Source organism: Trachemys scripta, chromosome 2 (assembly GCF_013100865.1).
Source record: "Trachemys scripta elegans isolate TJP31775 chromosome 2, CAS_Tse_1.0, whole genome shotgun sequence".
NCBI lineage: Eukaryota > Metazoa > Chordata > Testudines > Emydidae > Trachemys > Trachemys scripta.
The window spans coordinates 205497199-205519871 of NC_048299.1; the positions used below are offsets into that span (position 1 = coordinate 205497199).

At 37.9% G+C, this 22673-nt stretch overlaps 1 protein-coding gene across 4 annotated transcripts in view; it reads right to left on the minus strand.

Annotated features, from left to right (window-relative positions):
• Positions 1-348: 348 nt before the first annotated feature.
• Positions 349-22673, minus strand: part of SS18 (SS18 subunit of BAF chromatin remodeling complex) — a 55554-nt gene continuing 33229 nt past the window's right edge. For 2 of the 4 annotated variants that reach the window (XM_034762797.1, XM_034762798.1), the window contains exons 6-11: positions 12721-12891; positions 11609-11713; positions 9172-9264; positions 8304-8426; positions 5775-5908; positions 349-2054 (exon numbers count right to left, since the gene is read on the minus strand). In XM_034762797.1, the coding sequence (XP_034618688.1) occupies positions 2028-2054; positions 5775-5908; positions 8304-8426; positions 9172-9264; positions 11609-11713; positions 12721-12891 (653 nt within the window). In that variant the 3' untranslated portion in view covers positions 349-2027. The remainder of the gene's footprint in view (positions 2055-5774; positions 5909-8303; positions 8427-9171; positions 9265-11608; positions 11714-12720; positions 12892-22673) is intronic. The other 2 variants (XM_034762800.1, XM_034762801.1) reach the window with 2 other exon arrangements.

Consider the following 22673-nt stretch of genomic DNA (forward strand, 5'->3'; position numbering starts at 1 on the left):
GTCAGTTGAGCTTATTTCAAATGAGATAACGTATCTTTACCAGGTTGGGTTCAGCACATTTTTTGTCTCTTCAACTCATTTATCTAATTCAGTCATCTTGATTATAGCCTCATGGACCTTCATTTTCAGAGGAAGAATTTTGTAACAAACAGCCTACACAACATGCTGATTACTGAACAGTTAATTCTAATTAACTTGGCTATGGCAAGAGAATTTTGATAAAGTCCTAGAATGCAAATATATTTTGGTTATCCTGGACCAACGTCTATAAAATAAAAACTCTCAGCAAAGTCTCCAGATGAGACATCAGAGTGATAGAAATCTAATTTAAAGAAACAAATGAGAAAATTAAAATCACAAATAATTTATTCTTCCTTTAGAGTTGATGGAATACAGTTTTAAATAGCAATGAAGTACACAGTGGTGGAAAATTGGCACAGAACCTACAAGCATTTCATTCATAATAATGCTCCTCATGCGTTATCTGTTCAAACCTTGATGTGCATTTTCTACTGATCAACTTTAAGCTTAAAAAAAAAAAGTTCTCCCTTTAAAAACAATGGACAAATTAAAACTTTTGTTTTCCGTGTTTGTTTTGCTCATTCAAATACGATGTATTACAATTGCTTTCTCCCTGTTAAAACATTATGGCCAACTGTGGAAAAAAATATTATTTTACTCCTGGGCTAATTTTATTTTTAAGTTATGTCCTTCATAAAGGTTGCCAAGAAGTCCTGAACGCATGTATTCTTGCACAACAGAATATCCCTTCACATATCTGAACTACAGTCGCAGGATGGTTTCAAAACCAATTTGTCTACTACGCTATTGATCAGCGTGCTGCTTCTATCTCACATGCAACACTATAAGCATCAATGCAGTTCACAACAAAATTTGGCATTTACCTCACCAGCGGGTTTATATGTGATAATCTAAAACATACCTTGGTCTCATATTAACCAGTAAGAAAAATGGATACACATAAAAAATGCCTCCTTTCTAAGGGTATTAATTCCCAGTTAAGAAAGTTTAGATAGAGATTTACAAATTCTTCTATGCTAGTTTGTTACATACAAATTATCCAACTAAAGGTTAAAATACACTTATACAATACAGTTTGACCTGTCTTCAGTGTTAGTTTTTTAATTCTTTGCATATTCAAACCAGGTAAAATTAACATTGTCATATTCTTTGTTACTGCAATTAGAAAGGGATTACGGCTTGGTTTATGTTAAGCTGCGACAAAACACCTACAGTTTGAACAATTTTTCTGGGTACCAAACCATGTTGCAAAAAATTATCAAACTACATTAGAAACCTTTACAAAAATGCTTCACTCAGAAAAATTGGAAAGCTTAAAAAATTAATTCTTTGCACAAGACTATATCATACTGTTCTTGATTACCTTCCTGTTTAGGTAACTGGGATTCAATTCTTTGTACAAGAGCCTATCGGTAATGTACAATATACTATGTCTTTATTCACCTTTATTATACACCATTTTGAGACCAACACAATCAAGCATTTATCATGCCCCCAATCCATATTAACAGCAGATTTTTGATCCTGTCCAGTGAGTAGTGTACTGTCTTGCATATTCTCCACATGAAAAACAATATACAAAATATTGCTGCTGTAAAAAGTGTACATTTCCCCCTTCCCCTTACAAAAGAATTTGTGGAAAAAATATTAAATTCCCATAACCTTCATAAACATACAAAGCTGTTCACGCCTTTCAGTCTGTAACAGTCTGTTTGATGCACAGTTCCGAACTCACTGAAAACTGGTTATGTCAATGCATTTTCTGTCCAATATTGCCATCTAGAGTATGGTTGTGAAATCAGAGTTTTTGAGAGGCTACAGCCTTTTATAACTAGCCCATAAAGACTGTACATTGTAAAACAGCCATTTATCCACAATATTTTTCCAAAAGCTAGATGGAATGGGAGATTCTCTTCACAGGGAGATGTCCACAGTGCTGAGGAGACAATATGGCTGCTAATAGATACTGGAATGTAAGTACTTTTTCACTGCTGATAGTTTCCATATTGCCCCTAAAAGATAAATTTAAAAATATGATTAGATAATGGTTTTATTTATAAAGTAAAAGTTGAAACAAGGCAGTATCCAAAAAAGTCATGTCACTAAGAATCAAACACACTTGAAAACATTCATTTTATTGATATACATGGTATAGTGTTTCACCTCAAAAGTTCTCTAAATTCATCTGTAAATTACACTGCTGATTATATGTTTATGGCCTGGAGTTTAATTCTGACTGAACAATTTTTCTTGAATTGATATTGGTAATTAATAAAAGATTAAATAAGAGACATTAAAAATTTAAGACAGATTATGGTAAAACTGTCTCTCTAACAAAGAATACAACAGAACGGTTGAATACTAAATTGGAATTTGAGCAGCACTGCAAGAATTCAATTACATACAAAAGCACAGAAATTCAAAGTTAAGGTATCCACTCAGCCTGTAACTCATAACTATTGTTCACATATTTTCAGAGCACCATAGAATAGACTAACACATGTAGTTCAAAACTCTGTGTGTGATCCAAGGCATATCTAGGCAACCATAAAGATGTAGATGGCCAACTTGTCCTATAGGAATCATAGAATCATAGGACTGGAAGGGACCTCGAGAGGTCATTTGGTCCAGTCCCCTGTACTCATGGCAGGACTAAGTTTTATCTAGACCATCCCGGACAGGTATTTGTCTAACCTGCTCTTTAAAATCTCCAATGATGGAGATTCCATAACCTCCCTAGGCAATTTATTCCAGTGCTTAACCACCCTAATGTCCAACCTAAACCTCCCTTGCTGCAGTTTAAGCCCATTGCTTCTTGTCCTACCCTCAGAGGTTAAGGCAGAGGTGGGCAAACTACGGCCAGCAGGACCGTCCTGCCCGGCCCCCGAGCTCCTGGCCTGGAGGCTAGCCCCTGGCCCCTCCCCTGCTGTCCCCTCTCCCCCGCAGCCTCAGCTCATTCGCTCCGCTGCGGGCACAATGCTCTGGGCCGTGGGGCTGTGAGCTTCTGGGGCAGTGCAGCTGCAGAGCCCCGCCTGACCTGGTGCTCTGAGCTGCATGGTCGCAGCGGTGTGGCCCAGCTCCAGACGGGCGGCATGGACGGCCGCCAGCCACCAGTGCTCCAGGCAGCGTCATGAGGGGGCAGGGGGGCTTGGATAGAGGGCAGGGGAGTTCGGGGGATGGTCAGGGGACAGGGGTGTGGATAGGGGGCGGGGTGGTCGGGGGGATAACAGGGGCAGGGATCCTGGGGGGGGAGGGGGGAGAGTCAGGAAGGGGGGTTGGATGGGGCGGCGGGGGTCCAGGGGTGGTCAGGGGACAGGGAGCGGGGCTGTGTGGATGGGGCAGGAGTCCGAGGGGGGGGAGGGCGGGCCACAACCCCCTCCCCTATCCGGCCCTCCATACAATTTACGAAACCCAATGTGGCCCTCAGGCCAAGAGGTTTGCCTGCCCCTGGGTTAAGGAGAACACTTTTTCTCCCTCCTCTTTGTAACAACCTTTTATTTACTTGAAAACTGTTATCATGTCCCCTCTCAAGGCAGGTCTACACCAGAAGCGCTACATCGGCGCAGCTGCACTGATGCGGCAGTGTCTCTGTAGCGTGTCTGGTGAAGATACTCCATGCCAACAAGAGAGCGCTCTCCCATCGGCATAATTACTCCACTGGCACGAGAGGTGGACGCTATGTCGACAGGAGAACGTCTCCCGCTGACACACTGCTAGAGTGGACAGCGCTTAGTTCGCTCAGAGGGGTGTTTTTTTCACACCCCTGAACAATATAAATTACATCAACTTAAGTGGTAGTGTATACCTGCCCTCCATCTTCTATTCTCCGGACTAAGTAAACCCATTTTTTTTTCAATCTTCCTTCATAGGTCATATTTTCTAGACCTTTAATCATTTTTGTTGCTCTTCTCTGGACTTTTTCCAATTTGTATACATCTTTCCTGCAATGTGGTGCCCAGAACTGGACACAATACTCCAGTTGAGGCATGAAATAGAGTGGAAGAATTACTTCTCGTGTCTTGCTTATGAAAGTCCTACTAATACATCCTTAATCCACAGATTTGATGCATATGATGCATAGAAATACTGGCCTCATTATTCTCCTCCAATTCCTCTGATGGAAGACATCTTTTGTGAACGGCAAAGGTTGGAGCAGAGACACCAGTAAATGCTTCTCATGATTATTCACAAGCTCTCTGCAGGTATACCATGGCATTCAGGATTTGCAGAAAACGAGAGGGCATGTTTCTGCACAGTATTGTCACCCCTCAATCCCACCAATGTAATGCAGCATAAAACACTTCTGATAATGCCAGCATTATCTTAGATTGTTTCTCTCACCAGAAAAACACTGCTCACCCACAGGAGGTGGTTTTCAGGGCATCTACCAAAACGGAGCTCAAATAGCACAGTTCCTAAGGTAGTAGTGCTACTGTGGAGAACAGGGAAAGCCTTCCACAAATGGATTCCCCTTGGGACTTGGATTATTCAAGAAACTGGAGGACTAGAACCTTTGCAGAGGGAGGGAAGTTATCCCTGGCCCACACCAAAATGATCTGTAGGAAATTCAACAAATTAAAATTTCTTTTCCCCTCTATTCCCCCTCCCTAAGCATTTTTCTATGCCTACTTCTTGCATTTGGAACTATGGCTCTTCGTACACTAAATTATTTTTTAAGACTTGGGGCTAAAAAGTAGTTGTGCTTCTCAGGTTACCGAGTTTAACAAGGTTTTGTTGCCTTCCCCCCTTTTTAACATATTTGTGTACAGAGAGAAATCTGTTCTCCCTGAAGGTAGTCTAACCACTGTTACTCATGGGAAATACGTTTTTCTTATTCAAAGTCTAAATAGTTGCTTATGGACAAATTATTACGATTTTATTGTTAAAAAAACCGATCTGTGTAGTAATATATATTCAGTCATAACGTCCAGCTTCCGTATGCCCAGGAGAGTAAAGGCATCTATTTTAATAAAGTTTACAATATAACATTCAGAGAGATATTAGGCAACATTTGCTGTTTTGTAGCTTGTAACACACAAAGGCATATGTACAAGGAACAGAGAGGAGGAAATCAATTCTCCCTTCTCCATGGCCATTAAGCAGCTGCTGAGCCACTCTGGTCCAACGGCTGGAATAGCCTCTACAGGCTCTTACTCAGTTTCCTGGGGATCCTCTGTCTCCCCTCTTCCCCCCGTACACTGCCATGCAGGGAACCAGTACAAACTGAGGCTTCCAGTCTGCATGGGTCCCTCCCAACATCTATCCCAACACCTATACAGCACAATTACACTGCTTGGGCAGGCAAGGTGCCCTTTGTAGATGCCAAGGAGGGGGGCTGGATTTGCCCCTAAGGGAATGCTTTTTAAAAAAAAGCATTCAGCCACGTTCAATACAGAGCAATAGTAAAACGTGACCCTGCAAGATGCTTAGTACCCTCAACTTCCACTGAACTCTCTCTCATCGTTAGGCTAAAATGGTTCACATTAATTTTGATACAATGGTGAGCTGTTTAGAACACACGAGCTTTCCGAAGTTTAGTATAGTCTGGCCAAATCAGAAAAGAGTGATATAGACTAATCAACTCTCCTAGCTGTACGTGAATAATTCCAATGGAAATAAAAGCTATGAGAGTTACCTATATCCGTCCAGGAGAGACAATTCCCCAAAATTAATTAATAAAACAGTAAAATGAACACACAAGAATTAGTACAGTTTACTAAACAAAGTTGTACCTGGTCATATCCATAAGGCCTCTGTTGTGGTGGCTGTGGTGGTCCAGGCTGTGTGGGCCTGTATGCTGCATACTGCTGGCCTTGCCCTTGTGGATAGTTAGGATACTGAGGTCCTGGACCACTCTGTGAAGGACCTGCAAATCATTAAAACAAATCAAAAAAGGGGAGGAGTGAAGAACAGAATTGTAAATGGGAGCGACGAACCGCAGCCACAGGGAGCTGAGGGGCTCTATGCCTGCAGACGCTGCAGGTAAACAAAACGACAATGTATTAGATATTCAATTCAATGATTCCATAGAGTTTAAAATCATCAAATTTTGGTGCAGACCTGTTTATAAGCCGACCCCCGCTCTTTGATGCATCACTTTTTTACCAAAAATATTCGGCTTATGAATGAGTATATACGATACTTAATAAGCTTAAATTAGGTCACCACATACATCAGGCAAATACAGAGAGTTACATTCTTTGGTGCCCGCCACTGGATCCCCTGAAGACCAGATAGAGCCATAAAGTTCTACAACTGATGAAGAGGTGCTTGCTCTTACACAAACAGGCAGATCTGTTTCTGGAGCAAAATGTGACTTGTGTAGACAGTAACTTGATTCAGTGCTGACAAGTGACATTTTATCTAATCACGTTGGTCACTGAGCAACCATCAGATGGTAACAAATTTGGTAATTCTGGATCTGTGAGAAGTTCAAAGTGATGATCTTGAGGATAAAATCTCCATATTCCATTACCATTCTCCTCAGGTATCAGATCCACCTGAACTATACTGCTTCAGCTCTCTGTGCTTCTCCTAGAGTGGGACAGAGCCTTGAAGATTCATAATAATTACTGGGACACTGATTGCAAATAATTGATTTTTTGCAAATTAATGAGTAAGCAGATAAATATTAAGTAATGCAGGATACTACATCCCAAAACGTACTTTGTTCATCTCACAAATGTAGTTCAGTTTTATTTATGATAATTCTTTACTGTTTACTAGTAAATGTTCATAAGAGATTTTGTAAAAAAAGAGTTAAATATATTAATTTAAGACTTCATTATCTGCTTAAGAAACTGTAATTGAAAAGTGAGCTAGTTTGGGTGTGCAAATCATGGTGTGTGTGGACAAGGAGTTCTATTGTATTTGTTTCACCTCTTTCTTCTAATGTTTTTATTCTAAACCCCAGATTTTCAAAATGAATGTATGGAAAAAATTAGTCAAATTTGTCAGATTTTATTTATTTATTTTTTTAATGCTCTGGATACACATACAAATATTTCAAAACTGTAACACTCCAGTCCCAACTTCAAAAAGAAACTCTCCCAAATCTAACTAGATCCTTTACAAAGCACTACCACTAACACAACTAGGTCAGATGTGAAACTAGTATTTTCACGCACAATCATGATTGCATATACAATCTCACATACAAGTTATGGAACTGGTTTTCACTGTCTCTTTTTGAGAGGATGTTTATTTTAAGATGAATGTGTAAGCCTTTTTACAGTATGACAGCAAGAACAATTTAAAATGTGTAGTATGCTCTGTTCTGATTCAAAATCTTCAGAAAAAAAAACACATGCACTCTGTGCTCGTTATGGAGCACATCCTTGAATCCAAGGGGTTAACGTTCCTAACAATAATAATGTGGTTTCCCAATGCTACAATACATTAGCGTGGGGAAATTCTCAATACTAGCACAAAATTATCTCTTAAGACTACAACTGTGCAAGTATTTTTTGTTACAGTAGTGGTACAAATATCATCAGAGAAAGCAAGAACTTAATGATCCAAGCTCGACTCTAATAAATAAACGTTAGGTGAGAGTCTATGCTGAGTCTCTAAGAGGTGCAACACAGAACTAGAAACCCAGCAGTACAGGGAGTTAAGATGGCTTTATGGGGTTAAGATGTCTATCTTTGTGCTCTCCTGATCCTAGGCTCCTGTATGGACTGGAAAGGCCCCCAGTATAACTTAGCTCTGGGACCAGCCTAAGGGTACGTCTATACTTAACTCCGGGCCCGGCGGTAAGCAATCGATCTTCTGGGTTCGATTTATCGCGTCTTGTCTAGACGCGATAAATCGATCCCGGAAGTGCTCGCCATCGACGCCGGTACTCCTGCTCCGCGAGAGGAGTACGCGGAGTCGACGGGGGAGCCTGCCTGCCGCATCTGGACCCACGGTAAGTTCGAACTAAGGTACTTCGACTTCAGCGTAGCTGAAGTTGCGTATCTTAGTTCGAAGTGGGGGGTTAGTGTGGACCAGGCCTCTCATATGGGCCGCAACACAGTCTAGAATCTCTGCAGTGATATGTGCTGCCCCAACATCCCCCTCCTGGCCCCAGCTCTATCCCGTCAGGAAGCTGTATTCTGCAGAGTCTGTGCTGGGGGACTCCTCCCGCAGCTGAATTCAGGGATTTTAGGGCCCCTTTATATTGGTCCAGCCATTTCACCCATCAGAAAGAGGCTGAAGCAAAGATGAGGATCTCACCCATAGTCTTTCTTGTGAGAACTAGCTTGTTGTCAGCTACTTACCATAACCCTGCTGTTGTCCTGGATAACCTTGCTGGCCTGTGTACTGCTGCTGCTGTGGAGGGTAACCCTGCTGCTGAGGAGGTCCTTGATATGCATCTTGCTGCTGACCATACTGCGAGTTTCCTGCAAAACGGTTGCAAGAAAAAAAACAATTAAAAATGTTTACTACACTTCTGTTTTTCTCTAAGATGGACAGCCAACAACACATGAACAAAATGAAAATGCAATCTTGATTTCAAAAACTTAATAAAACAAAGAAAACTCAAACCAAACAGAAGGAACTCGGCCAAACAAACTGCAGTTAAAGCCAACTTTGCAAGGTTGAACTGCAGCTTTTTCAGCATCTCTGCCAAACAAGCAGTACATTTACTGGAACATCACAGTCATAAGATCATGACTATGCTAAATAAAATAAAAAAAGACAAAATTAAAGACATCTACGAGAGCACAGACTAGCTACACAAGATCAGCAAGCTGTTTCCTAATGGCACTATATTTATATATATACATATAAATATATATATATATATATACACACACACACAAAAAATATATATATATATACAAATGAACCAATGGATTTATGTTTAAATAAAAAATTTCCATTGGAAAAAAAAAGTTCTCTAACAGTGTTTTAGTCATTTTACTGTTGTTAGAAATGGCAAATTATGGTTATATATTTTAGATGTTTGCAAGAAATTATTTTGAATGCTTCAAGTTCCCTGCAATTTTCAAGACAGCCAGCAACTAGTATTCTACAAGAGCTTTGCATGGGCATAAATTGTTTTGTGCAAGAATTTTCGTTCCCATAGGAGGTGGGGGAGGAAAGGGAATGTATGTGCGTATGTGTGTGAAGGTATATAGATACCTCCTTCGTAGTAATGTTGTGAGGAATCCTCATAAGGCCTATCGTAGCCTTGTTCAGGATACGACGGTTGCTGATAACCGTAATCATTATGACCTACATCAATTCGACAAGAGACAGGAAGAAACGTTAATGGCCTCTGAGTGAAAACCCTAAAAATATTTCATCTTTCAGAAAAATCAAAAAAAAGTCAACTGGAAATACATAAAAAAGATTTTTCAATTTTATTAGCCAAAGATTTACCAATATGATTTCCTTTCATATTGAATTAACATGTGACAGGGAACAAAAGCTTAATGCACTAGTTTTAGCAACATCACAGCAAGGGATGGTCTTAACCTTCTGATAATCTTTGTTGGTGGGAAAAAGTACTTTATCTTTTATTTTAAAAAAATGAAAGCATTTAGGCCTTTCACATGTAAATAACCTGAATTAAATTAGAATGAACAAAGGAAGCAATTATCATACTTTGTCTAACACCTGTTCGGCTGATCTCCAATTCAAAAGCATATGCTAAAAGCAGTGTGAAATATAACAAAGCTCAATGAAGTTATGAATCACATATTTTTATAGTAAATTTTGCTCTGAAGTGTCAAAAGAAAAACTTCTCAAGGTTGATTTTTTTCCCCCACGAACATCATTCCTAACAATCTTAAGAAGACATTTTCCCTGGAGAATCTCATACATCAGCACAATCATTAAAAAAGAAGCTTCAGTTTCAGAGGCTATGGGCCCCTCCGGCTTAGAAACCAAAACATGAGAAAAATAGCCTACCTGTTTGTTGTTTTAAGACCCAATATATTTCTTCTGCAGATTACTAAAATGTACTACATCATAGTGTCCTCTTGTGAAACTCAAGTCATGAGAACAAGCTTTCATTTTGTTAAAATTTTAGCACAAATTTTATCAAAGTGCCTAAATAAGGCAGAGAGCAAGAAGTTCTAAAAATAAATGGTCTTTGGTACAAATGAAGAACTAAACCCAAACTTCTTAAAAACTGACTCTGATGCTCCTACATCATTATTAGTTGCCATTTTTATAGATTATTATTTTAACATATCCACTGCTGTTTAACAATAATACTTGCCGAAGTTAACAGAATATGGTGGATCTTTGTAAATTCATCTATACTGCCATATAATTTTAATTGATAATGTTCAATTATATGCATTAAATGCATGAATTACCTTTAACTATTTGAAAGTTATGAAAGTCATACAGCTAACTCTTTTTTGTACAGAGAAAATGGGGTCATGTGTATAACACAATATAAGTTTCAGAATTAAGACTGTATGTTATGATTTAACATAGCTTGTGAAATATCTTTGAATGTACACAAATGAAAACCAGATGCCTACGCCTATCTATAATAGCTTTAGGCCTGGCTAAAATATTGATTTAAAAAAATTAAAACTTTAAATTCAAATAAATAATTCATTTCACTAAGTATTTACAAATTTTGCTCTGAAATGTTGATACGATTTGGGAGTTATTGAGCTATGAATGTTTTTAAAATGGTTACTATGACCATGTTCCTTGGACTTCCCAAAACATATCATTAAGTGGCAAGCAGGCTATCACAATAGCTATGAGTCAGCCAGTATTTTTCCACAAATACAGTTTGTTCACCCAACTACTCCCTCAGCAAAACCAAAACAAATTAAAAAAGGAACCCCCATCTTCTAATTTATAGTATAATCCTGATTCCCCTTGTTCAAATACACTATATACAGATCTCTTACTTCAAAGAGCAAAAAGGACTGATTTGTGTAATATTAATTTACAGTCTGATCCTGAGAGCACTGAGGGAATTCCACAGGACCATGCCTTTCAACAAACAAGCTCCTCAGGGCTGGGATTATCTTATGCCTTTATCAAACAGTATGTATGCTTAAGGCCCACACCACAGCAGCAACAAAACATTTGTGCAATTTGTTCTTAAAATCAAAAATAAATTATGTTATAGGATAAGAACAATCATAAAAAAACAACACATTATGCTTATAAGCAAGTTTTTCTTATTTCTGTATACTAGCTATAAAAATATATTACTCCGTCTCTTACTACACATACAGTATCATAAAGCAGATGTATAACATGACTGCTTTAATTCAGATCAGCTATTCTACATACACTGAAGAACCCTCCTTACTTGTAGCTAAATGAGAGGATTCTCATTATAGAATATAAAAGCCAATATTTAGGGTGTCAAAGTAAAAGTCTTACAAATGATGTACTTGAAGCAAGCTGTAAAATTAGTTCTCTCTAGCATCTTAAATTATAGTAACAATTCCGAATTTAGAAGCTTTTATAAATACAAGATCTGTTATGGTGATCAATTACTAACTATTTTCACCCCATTCTATAGTTTTTGAGTAGCTCTCTACATTGATATTGGGCAGGTATAGAAAATGGGAAAGTTAACATTATGAGAGATTACCATCAGGGTAATATTGCTGGTTCATGCCTTCTGGAGGACCTTGTCCACCATGACTGTATTGGTCCCCATAATAGTCTTCCTGGCCTGAGTACTGCTGTGGTGGGCCTGAAAAACCACAACCAGTCAATACATAAGTATCTTGTTTTCTCTGTTAACAAGCTTGCTAATTTCTGGTTTTAGTATGAGAAATGTTTCTCAAATGTACTCCCCACCCACCCTGTTGCATTTCAGACAACATATTTAATCTACTTGCTCGGCTGCACTAGACTCCATACAGTAGAACCTCAGAGTTACAAACTCCTCAAGAATGGAGGTTGTTCGTAACTCTGAAATGTTCATAACTCTGAACAAAACATTATGGTTGTTCTTTCAAACATTTACAACTGAACATTGACTTAATAGAGCTTTGAAACTTTACTATGAAGAAGAAAAATGCTGCTTTCCCTTTATTTTTTAGTAGTTTATATTTAACACAGTACTGTACTGTATTTGCCTCTGCTGCTGTCTGATTGTGTACTTCTGGTTCCAAATGAGGTGTGTGATTGACTGGTCAGTTCGTAACTCTGAGGTTCTACTGTATGTGAATCTAGCTCAGAGTTCATTTTAAAAACACATGTAAAACAGCAACAGCACTAAGCTATGCATCAAGAAAAATACAGACTATCTTTTAAAAAGGACTGCAGTTAAGAAAAAAATTACAAGATTGTGGAATATAATTATATTTTCTCTCACTTTCCTCTAGTGGTTGAGCAATTTTAGAACCAAATGGGTTATTTAATTATTTTCCATACGTATCAAACTTTTGTGACAACAAACTGAATTTTAATTCATACAGCAGGTTCTATGGGGTGTAAACTTTTTGGACACTCTTTTTATTCAGAAATGAGCTTGGAACAAAAGAGATATAAATCTCAAAATTCATGTCCAAACTAGTAGCTTTTCTGCTGCAAGAGCTACCTTTAAGAAGGAGGAAAAAATATGCTGGAGACAAAGAAACCTGAAATTGTGCACATGGCAATTTGGTTCAAGTATGATGTAGACAAAAAACTATTTACAAAAATTTCCAAGATGGTTATTTAAACTAATCTGAGAAGTTCAATGTAGAGTCTTACCTTGCTGTGGTGGCCTATACGGAGGAATCTGTCTCTGACCCATCATGTGATTTCCTTGGTTAACTTGGCCCATCATTCCCATTGGTGGCTGCTGTCCCTGGTAATGTTGCCCACCTCCCTGTGGCATATTATATTGCTGGGAAGGAGGTGGCTGCTGGTGCATCATTGGACCTGTAGAAGGAAAAAAAGAACTATAATATCTTTTCTAAATCGTGATCTGTATTAAAATCCTTTAAAACACATAACAAATCAAATCTTAAACCATTAATAACCAAATCCACACTGATATGTTAAAAGCAGTACCATCAAGCACTGCTTAATTCTGGACCTATGCAAGCTGAGGTAACCAATTCAGTCACAAATTTACAGAACAGAACTCCTCCAAAAGGATGAAGATGGTTGCAAGAAGGTGTTGCGGCTTTTTAAAAAAACAAAACAATGGGTATATTGTATTTTTCATTCCTATTTTCCTCATGCTCAAAGTTAATGGAACCATTTCCACTCCATTTCCATACTGGATCAGACCAAAGGTCCATCTAGCCCAGTATATGGAGTATATCTTCTGACACTGGCCAATGCCAGATGCTTCAAAGGGAATAAATAGAACAGGACAATCATCAAGTGATCCATCCCATAGTCCAGTCCCAGCATCTGGATGTCAGAGGCTAGGGACACGCAGAGCATGGGGAGGCATCCTTGAAATTCATGGACCTACCCTTTATGAACTTTTTTCTTTTTTTATTCCAATTATAGCGCTGGCCTTCATAACACTCCTTGGCAACAAGTTCCACAGGTTGACTATGCATTGTGTGAAGTACTTCCTTTTGTTTTAAACTTGCTGCCTATTAAATTCATTGGGTGACCTCTGGTTCTTGTGTTAAGTGAAAAGGTAAATACACTTCCTTATTCACTTTCTCCACACCATTCGTGATTTTATAGAACTGTAACTACAGAGGTCACTTTGTTCCTACAACAATATTCTCAGATTAAAACTACACTGCAGTTAAGGTTGGAAGTACACATCAGTTATTATGATAATTTTTTAAAATGTATGTTACTTAGATTAAAAGCTGTCTAGAGCCAAGACAGTATTTTGGTTACATGTACGGCACAATGGGATTCTAGTCCACGACTGGGCCACCAAGACACTACCACAATACAAATAAATAATAAAAATAATTTTAATTATCCTAAAACAAAGCATTATAAACTCAGGAAATTCAGAGTTAAGGCTAAATTTATAACAGCATTCAAACAACCTTAACTTTGCCCTGTACTGACAATAACCATATGATTATGATTACAGATTATATTAAACTACTTTTTAAAGAAATATTAGAATCTCTTCTCCATTCGTGGTGTCATCACAGGGAGGTTAAGGTACCAGATTTCACTAAATCTTAACAAGATGTAAAATGTGAAGAGTCTATGTTATTCCGCTATTAAGATCACTAGGGCAAGAAAAGTCCAACAAGGTGCTAAATTGTTTGTATATCTGTTTCTTTTTCTTTTCTAAATCCTGATCTGTATTAAAATCCTTGAAAACAGCATAACAAATCAAAACAAACTATGACAAACCAATTCTTTCTTTTTTTTTTTTATATAAATGGTCAGGTGCTAAACTAGGAACAGATTGTATTATAACAGAAATTTAATGGTGGAAAATTAGCTAAAAGCAGCCAATTTTGAGGATGGACTTATTAGAGGAATATTACATGGTAACATTCAGGAAAGTTAAATCAAATTAACCGAAGGTGTGATTGTAAAGTGCATTAAACCCCTGTATACATGCTCTCATTCAGAAGTGGCCAGACTTCAGTTTAATTTAAACAAATGGTAATTAAATTAATTAAGAGCACTAGTAAGAGGGAGGCTATTCTAAGTGTGTTAGTGGGGGAGCTAGCCAAAAAGTTTTCAACAAGAGGAGGCAAAAAAGCAGCATTATGGAGAAAACAGGGATGTTCTGCATTTTCTTTTGAAGATAAATATAGATCATTAATTAAGATCATGGAATTCAAAATCCTGCTTCTGTTCTCTAGTATGACAATTTCTATGTTCCAATTTTAAAGTACTGCATAAAAGCATTAAAATGAAAATGCCAAAATTATTTTTCACTTAACTGAAACTGTATTTCATATTCTGGATTTTCTGAACAATTGGACAATTCAGACCATTCCATTTCACTACAGCTCTGTCTGAATGTACTGAGAACAAGAACACAGTCTTGAAGAATCAAAAACTAGTTGCCATAATATTCCTAGATCTCAGGAAAGCTTGTTAATTAACAATATTAATATTAGTCACAATACAATATGATAAAATGTGTTGGCTCCCCATGGTGCAATGCAGAGGTTTTCTATTTGCTTTTTAAATTAGAACTTCATTAATGCTTTGTAAAGCCACAATGAGAATCAACTACTCTGCAACAGCCTAACTGTGTATAATATTAATAACAGAGCACTTGGCTTCTTTCCAGTTTGGTCCAGGTCTCCTTTATAAGAATGGCACCAACAAGGTGAGCCATGAGTTCTATCAGTTTTCAGAATGGAACCATTTCATGCAGCGGGTTTGGGAGGTATAGTTTTTTTGTTTGTTTGTTTTTTAAAAGGGTTGGAGGGTGGGGTCCAGTAGTGTTTTTTTGTTTTGTTTTTCAGTTGCAGTTTTATGTCATATTTAGTTTCATACTTAGTCAGAATACAAAACTGAATAAGACTATAACAAAAAACCAATCCCCACTCTGCAAAAAAACAAAGTAAAATATTAAATGACAGGACTCCCTTTTTGATCTGTTGGTTTGTTTGGTTGGTTTTTTTTGCTATTGTTATTAATGATTTATTTATAGCCCATCAGCTCTAGAACATATTCCAATGATTGTGAATTGTTCATTTGGGAAGAGAAGCCTAGAATGGGGATGTCTGTAAGGACTATTGCTGACATAGGTAGAAGCTTGAGTTCCTTTAATATGTTATATTTTAATTCTCAACGATAGGAAGACTTGAGAATTTTTGAAGGAATGGTTAAAGATGTAGTCATGCTGAAGTTTACTGCCACCCAATGCTGCAATGGTCTCATAGTTGCAGATAAGAGGTTACTTCATGGAAGAGGCCACAAGATTCCTCTGTGTGAAGAAAATCATGCTGATCTTTGCAGGCTCTCTTTCATACAGCAATCATTCAGAAATGCACCTAAAAGTATTCCCTGATGCAAGAGGAATACTTGCATGCATGTTGTCTCCATGACCAAATATTTGGTATGAATTCCTGGTGCTAAAAAGAGGCTGAAGGAAAATAATTTAAATTGGTAGAATTGTGTATCTCACGGAAGAGCACAGATAATTTTGGTGAATCAGTCTGAAAGTCATGTGAAAGCATGCACCTTTTAGACTGACAGCTCCAAATCAGTTTTGCAGGGAAAGGGATTGGATGATGGACGCCAGTCGGCACATGGCATTTGAACTTTTTACTGAACTGTTCAATTTCCTTAGGTCCATAGTAAAACAACGGTGGTCTCTCTTTATTTTTGGAATTAGAAATAGTCTTATTAGAAGCCTCTCCCTCTCTACACGGCTTTGGCAAGTTTTCTATGGCTCCCATCTTTGAAAAGGAACCTAACTCTGCTCTGAGCAATATCTCATTACATGGATCTGAGAGGAAATGGGAGAAGGGAGAGATGGAAGTCAGAATGGAATGGAATTAGATTGCATATCTGAACCGGATTATCTCCAACAGCCAACGATCAGTGATAATTCCATGCCATGCCCATAGGAACTGACAGACTAATCTTAAAACATATGGGAAAAATGAAGAGTAAGGTAAATGCGGACTGGAAGTGTGCTCCAGGACAACCTAACAAATCTGAGGCCAGGCGGGTACTGAGGATGAACAAGCAATAGAAAAATTTGACTGTTTAAAATATCTCCTCACGTTTTTGTCTTCCACTGGATCTTAGATATCAAAGTGAGAGGGTACAATATGACAAGAATACAATAGCTGCTGACATGGTTGAGACTGCTGGAGGAGAGGTAAGGGAAAGAGGAACCAGATGAAGCAAACTGTCTTGGATCCAAAAAGACGACACCACTAGGTCAAACCCAAAGCCCATGCTGCAAGATGTAGTCTCTTCCATCTCCAGAATTTAATCGGTTTTGCTGCTCAATAAACCTCGGTTATTATTAAAGGGAAGATCTTTCACCTTTGAACTTGAGCTTTAATAGGAAGGCCAGATGACCTAGGCCAGTGGTTTTCAACCTCTATTCATTTGCGGACCCCTAAAAAATTTTGAATGGAGAACTTCTTTTGAAATTCAACCTGTGGTCCATGAAACTTTATTTGCATAGTCACCTTTCCTGGACCCCTTAGACATAGTCTGCAGATTCTCAAAGGTCTGCAGACCACAAGTTGAAAAACATTAACCTATGCCAAGAATACCATCAGAAAGTGATCCCAGATGTCATAGTTCTGGCCAGTGTATCCAGGGCATTATATGAAACACAGAGTGCATGTCTAGAAACAACGTGACATTCAGCAAACTTTTTCTACCTTATTTTGCTCCTCTGAGAGGTCGCAAAATAAAGGGAATACTTGGTCACAAAGCTGGAACTGACCGCTAGCCATGATGGGCTGATAACTGGTGACAAGAATTCCTATAACACAGTAGCTCTGCAGGAGCTCCTGCAACATTTAGGAACTCCAATGAAGCATACATTTAACTGCTAATGTCTTCTAGGATCTTTGCAGCTTAGAAACTCCACAGGTGTCTGGAAACCCAGGCAAAAGATAAACAGACAAAACTTCATACCTTTTGCAAGCCTTGCTAATGTTACAGGGGAAACTTAAAAGATTCTTCAGCAGGATCTCAAAAGCCTTGTAACGTGTCAAGGGAGCAATTTGCTATTCCTAATACACCAGAAATATCTTTCCAATATGTACCACTAATTGAAAAATAGCAGAAGGAACTACCGCTTTACAAGGCCTTCACCTTGCAAACTAGATTTGAAGTTTCTAGGCGTCCTCATTTTTGAGAAGACATTTAAGAAATAAAAATAATAATTTGCCAGATGGGCAAAACACCTAATATTTCTAATTCAAAGCAGTTCAATTATTTAAACCTTTGCACTTGACAAATAGAATGCGGCATCTGTTGAAAGCAGACTCTTTTCACAATCAGCCATGCCTTTTTTTCTTCAAGGTATGATTCCTATAGGTAGCTACTCTTTAAAACCATATGAAATTGAAGTTAGTACAGAATGCAGTGCATAAGTTTAAGGTGGTGGGGTTTTTTTACTTATGAATTCCAAATGGTTCGGTCTTGGTTATATTTGAGACTGCCTTTCCTTGTGTGTTACACCATGGCAACTGCAATCAGCAGAGGTGTTCAAACTAACAGCCCTCTGTTTAAATGGGAAGGGGCTGGTAGCAGGATATTCAGAGTGAAGGGTCCTCAACAATGGAAATCACTTCTTCCCTAGTGCCTGAATTGTGTGACAATCAGCACCCTCTGTTAGGCTCATTTATCTTTCCAGTCTTTTACTGATTGGGTAGGACAGTGCTGTTTAGGGTTTTGGGGTAGACAGAAAGGGAGAAGTTTGCTTCAGTGGAGTCAGTGGTGTTTGTGATCTCTTATGTATTTGTTTGTAACTACTGCACTGTAGCCAGAAGTCTGGAAGGATATTTTATATATTTAAATAAATGAAAATGTCTTTAAAATCTTACCATCAGGTTCAGCAAACAGTCCTGCAATGAGCCCTCAACAACTGGCAAGGCAAACATGACATCCAGAGCTATAGTTCTGCTGTTTAATTGGGCAGGCAACATGTGTCTAATATTTAGTACATGGAGACTGGTGAGTCAGAGATACTTGGCTCTCATCTCAGCTCTGGCAGGGGAATGGGGTCTACCACAGTGGTCTGCAGAGGGACATGAAAAACAGGATTCCTGAGAAGGCTGTGTTATTTATTTTGGCCTTTTTTTTTTTTAATCAAAGTATTTGAGTTCTATAGTTTGTCACCATAATGCAGATGTGAAAAATTCTATTCAATCTACGTAAGGAGTCCTAAGTAAATAGAGACTACAGTTTGTTGAAAAATTCTGCTTACAACAGTCTCCAGATAGCAAAAATGTCTTGTTAAAAATGGCAGAATATCTTATTCAATATACTGTACCAATAAACTTGTAGGATTGTATACCAAAAAAAAAAAAAAAAAAGGGAGACAAAGGGTTTTTGTTCCACATTCGCTCAGCCACCTTACATTCCCATATTCTTCATAAAGGCTGGCTAATATTCCTTGCCGTTTTCTCAGAGTGGTACAACAGCTTCATTATGAGAGTCACCTGTGGATCTTTCATTTTCCACAACCCAAGAAGACTAAAATTTTCAGTTGTAACAGGACTGACCTTGTAAAACCATCTTGTGAAGGCTCTAGATTTTCATACACGGCATTCCTTCTGCAGGTGTCTTATAAACTAGTGCAAGTCAATGATTAATACAGTAGATACTGATAACAAATCACATTGCACTTTTTGCCATACTAAAAAGTGTTTTCATTCCTATCCCACTAATACCATCAGACTCAAATGATAACTTCTGTATGACCCCATAATAGTAACTACACACACACACAAAATGTTAAAAGAACATAATGTTGCAGATTCAGCACTCAAAAGTTAGCAAGTGCCACAATTAAAGGTTATCTATATGCAACCTTAATTAGCCCCTGAGCATATGCATTCTGATACAGTCTTTAACTACATGAACACATACATTTTTCCCAAGATCACTCACTGCCTCATTCAGTGCACAGGATGGACAGTACTCATTGAACAAGCCGCTATACCATAATATTTTATCATCATTGTTCAGTGTCTGGTTCATGCCTTATTTCCATCACATTATTCAAACCCTGCTCTAAAGACTGAATTATTAATTTCTTCGTGGGCTTTTCTATGGCACACATCACTATGGTATCTGACTATTTCACAAACATTAATGAGTTTATTTTCACAACATCCCTTAGGTGAGATGGTATTATTATCTCCATTTTGCAGATAGTAGGGAACAGAGGCACGGAGTGATGAAAGTCAAAAATATCCACTAATTTTGGGTGCTCTATTTCATAGATTCCACAGCCAGAAGGGACCATTGTGATAATCTAGTCTGACCTCCTGCATAACACAAGCCACAGAACTCCCCTGTTTTAATCCCTGTTTGAACTAGTGTTTATCTTTTGAAAAACATCCAATCTTGATCTTAAAGTTGCCGGTAATGAAGAATCCACCACAACCCTTGGTAAGTTGTTCCGATCATTTTTATCCTCACTCTTAAAAATGTGTGCCTTATTTCCAGTCTGAATTTGTGTACCACAACTTCCAGACACTGGATCTTGTTATAACTTTGTCTGCTAGACTGAAGAAAATTTCCCCATCTAGGTATCAAACATGATCAAGTCACTCCTTAACCTTCTCTTTGTTAATAGATTGAGCGCCTTAAGTCTATCTTTATAAGGCATGTTTTCTAATCCTTTACTCATTCTCATGGCTCTTCTCTGAACCCGCATCAGTTTATCAATATCCTTCTTGAACTGTGGACATCAGAAATGAACACAGTATTCCAGTAGCAGTTGCACTGATGCCAGATACAGAGGTAATATAACCTCCATACTCCTACTTCAGAAACTAAATTAGCTCTTTTGATCAAAGCATTGCACTGGGAGCTCCTGTTCAGCTGACAGAGCCTTCATCCTGTAAGTATGGCCTTTGTTCCTAGATGTGTAACTTTACATTTGGCCATATTAAAAAGCATACATTGTTTACTTGTGCTCAGCTTAACACGCAATCCACATTGCTTTGTATCAGTGATATGTCCTCTTCATTGTTTTACCATTCCCCCAAATCTTTGTATCATCTGCAACCTTAATCAGTGATGATTTTATGTTTTCTTCAAGGTCACTGATAAAAATGTTAAACGGCATAGGGCCCAGAATCGCTCCCTGAAGGACTCCTCTAGAAACACACCTGCTTGATGATTCCCTGTTTACAATTACATTTTGAGAACTGTCAGACAGACAGTTTAAAATCCATTTAATGTGTGCCTTGTTGATCATTTCTAGTTTTTTAATCAAAATGTTGTGTGGTATGAAGTCAAAATCTAAGTATATTCCATCATTACTATTACCTTTATCAACCAAACTTGTAATCTCATCAAAAAAAGATACCAAGTTAATTGGACAGGATCTGTTTTCCATAAACCCATGTTGATAGGCATTAATTATATTTCCCTCTTTTAATTCTTTATTAATTGAATCTCATATTAGCTGTTCCGTTATGCTGCCTGGGATCAATGTCAGGGTGTCAGGCCTATAATTAACCAAAGTCATCCCATTTACCCTTTTTAAATATTGTCATAACATTCGCATTTCTCTTTAGTATAACTTCCCCAATTTTCCAAGAGTTAACAAAAATCAACATTAACTGTCTAGAGAGTTCCATGGCCAGCTGTGTGATACTAGCAGTGTTACCAGCGCCACCAATATAATTGTCTCAGCAACAGTTCCTGCTCCACGATGGAGCAAAGTAATGATTTGTTTAGATGCTGCTCCATCCCCTCTTTGAAAACCCATTAAAGTACTGATATTTGTTCAGTAATGGAACTACCATATCAGCTGCTCAGCAACCAATTTAGAAAGTGAAATCTATTCCAACGAATTGCCACAACTTCTTATTAACTTATTGTTTCAAATAATTCTTTTACAGTCAACAAATCTACAATTGTTTTTGCAGTTTCTAATGATCAATTTCCAAGTCTGATTGGGGGGGAGGGAGGGGAAATCAATGTATTGGGCAAGTATTATAGTACAAAAAATACTATGAAGAAATATGAAGTATACTACTTTGAAATAGGTGAATAACTAACTCCTTAAGTTTAAAGCAGATCAATTACTTACAAAATAAACTGATTTTTGCACAGATATTTAGTTTAATTCTTTCCTTGTATTTACTTCTACCTACATCACTTACTTTACTTATTAAGAGTCAAGTCTTTATAATTTAGGTAAACCTCAGCTGCAATATGTCCAATACTTTTCTAAAATAATTCATAAATATTATAAAAAATGCTCCAGCCCACTGCCTAATAAACTCACAAAATTTACTAACTTACAGCCAGAGGTATATTTGCTCCAATTTGCAATCACAGCCATGTGTCTACTTTTTCTTAACTACCAGATTTCTTAGAGCTGTGTAACTACGACTGTGGCTAATCTCAAAATCATCAGTTTTCTTGCTTTTGCTAACAGTAACCAAACTCGTGGCTGGACTGTCTGCCGTACTAACACTGACTGGATCTTCCTGTTGATTTGAACCTCTAGCTGACCTAATAAAAAGAAAAAGTATTCCTTCACGGACAACAGACAGATGTACAACAAAACATGGAACAAAAGACACTATTGGAGAGCAAAACTCAATCTCAATTCACACTACAGTATTATGCATATTAGTGACCAAAGAGAGAGCCTTCCAAAAGGTTTCTGAAGAAGTGAGGTTTTTACTCACGAAAGCTTATGCCCAAATAAATCTGTTAGTCTTTAAGGTGCCACCAGACTCCTTGTGGTTTTTCCAAAATAAAAAACATTTTCTCTCATAGCAGAAGAAGTAAAGGGAGCCCCACATGTATTCTTTAGTTGACTTATTTGCAATACAATCCAGATAGTAGATAGAAAACAAACATGTTTTAATTACTGCATTTACATTTTGGAGTCCATAGTTTGGTTTTTAGAGGACGGCGTATTCAAATCAAATGCAGCAAGGCTTCACAACAAGCAAGCGGTGTTCTGCCTGTCTGTTAAGAGCATTTGTATGAATACATAGCATAGAAACAAGTAAATAGTTTTGACCATTGTGGTAGGATCATATTTTTATACTGCAGTGTACTTGGCACTAACACAAGGACCACACCGTCAA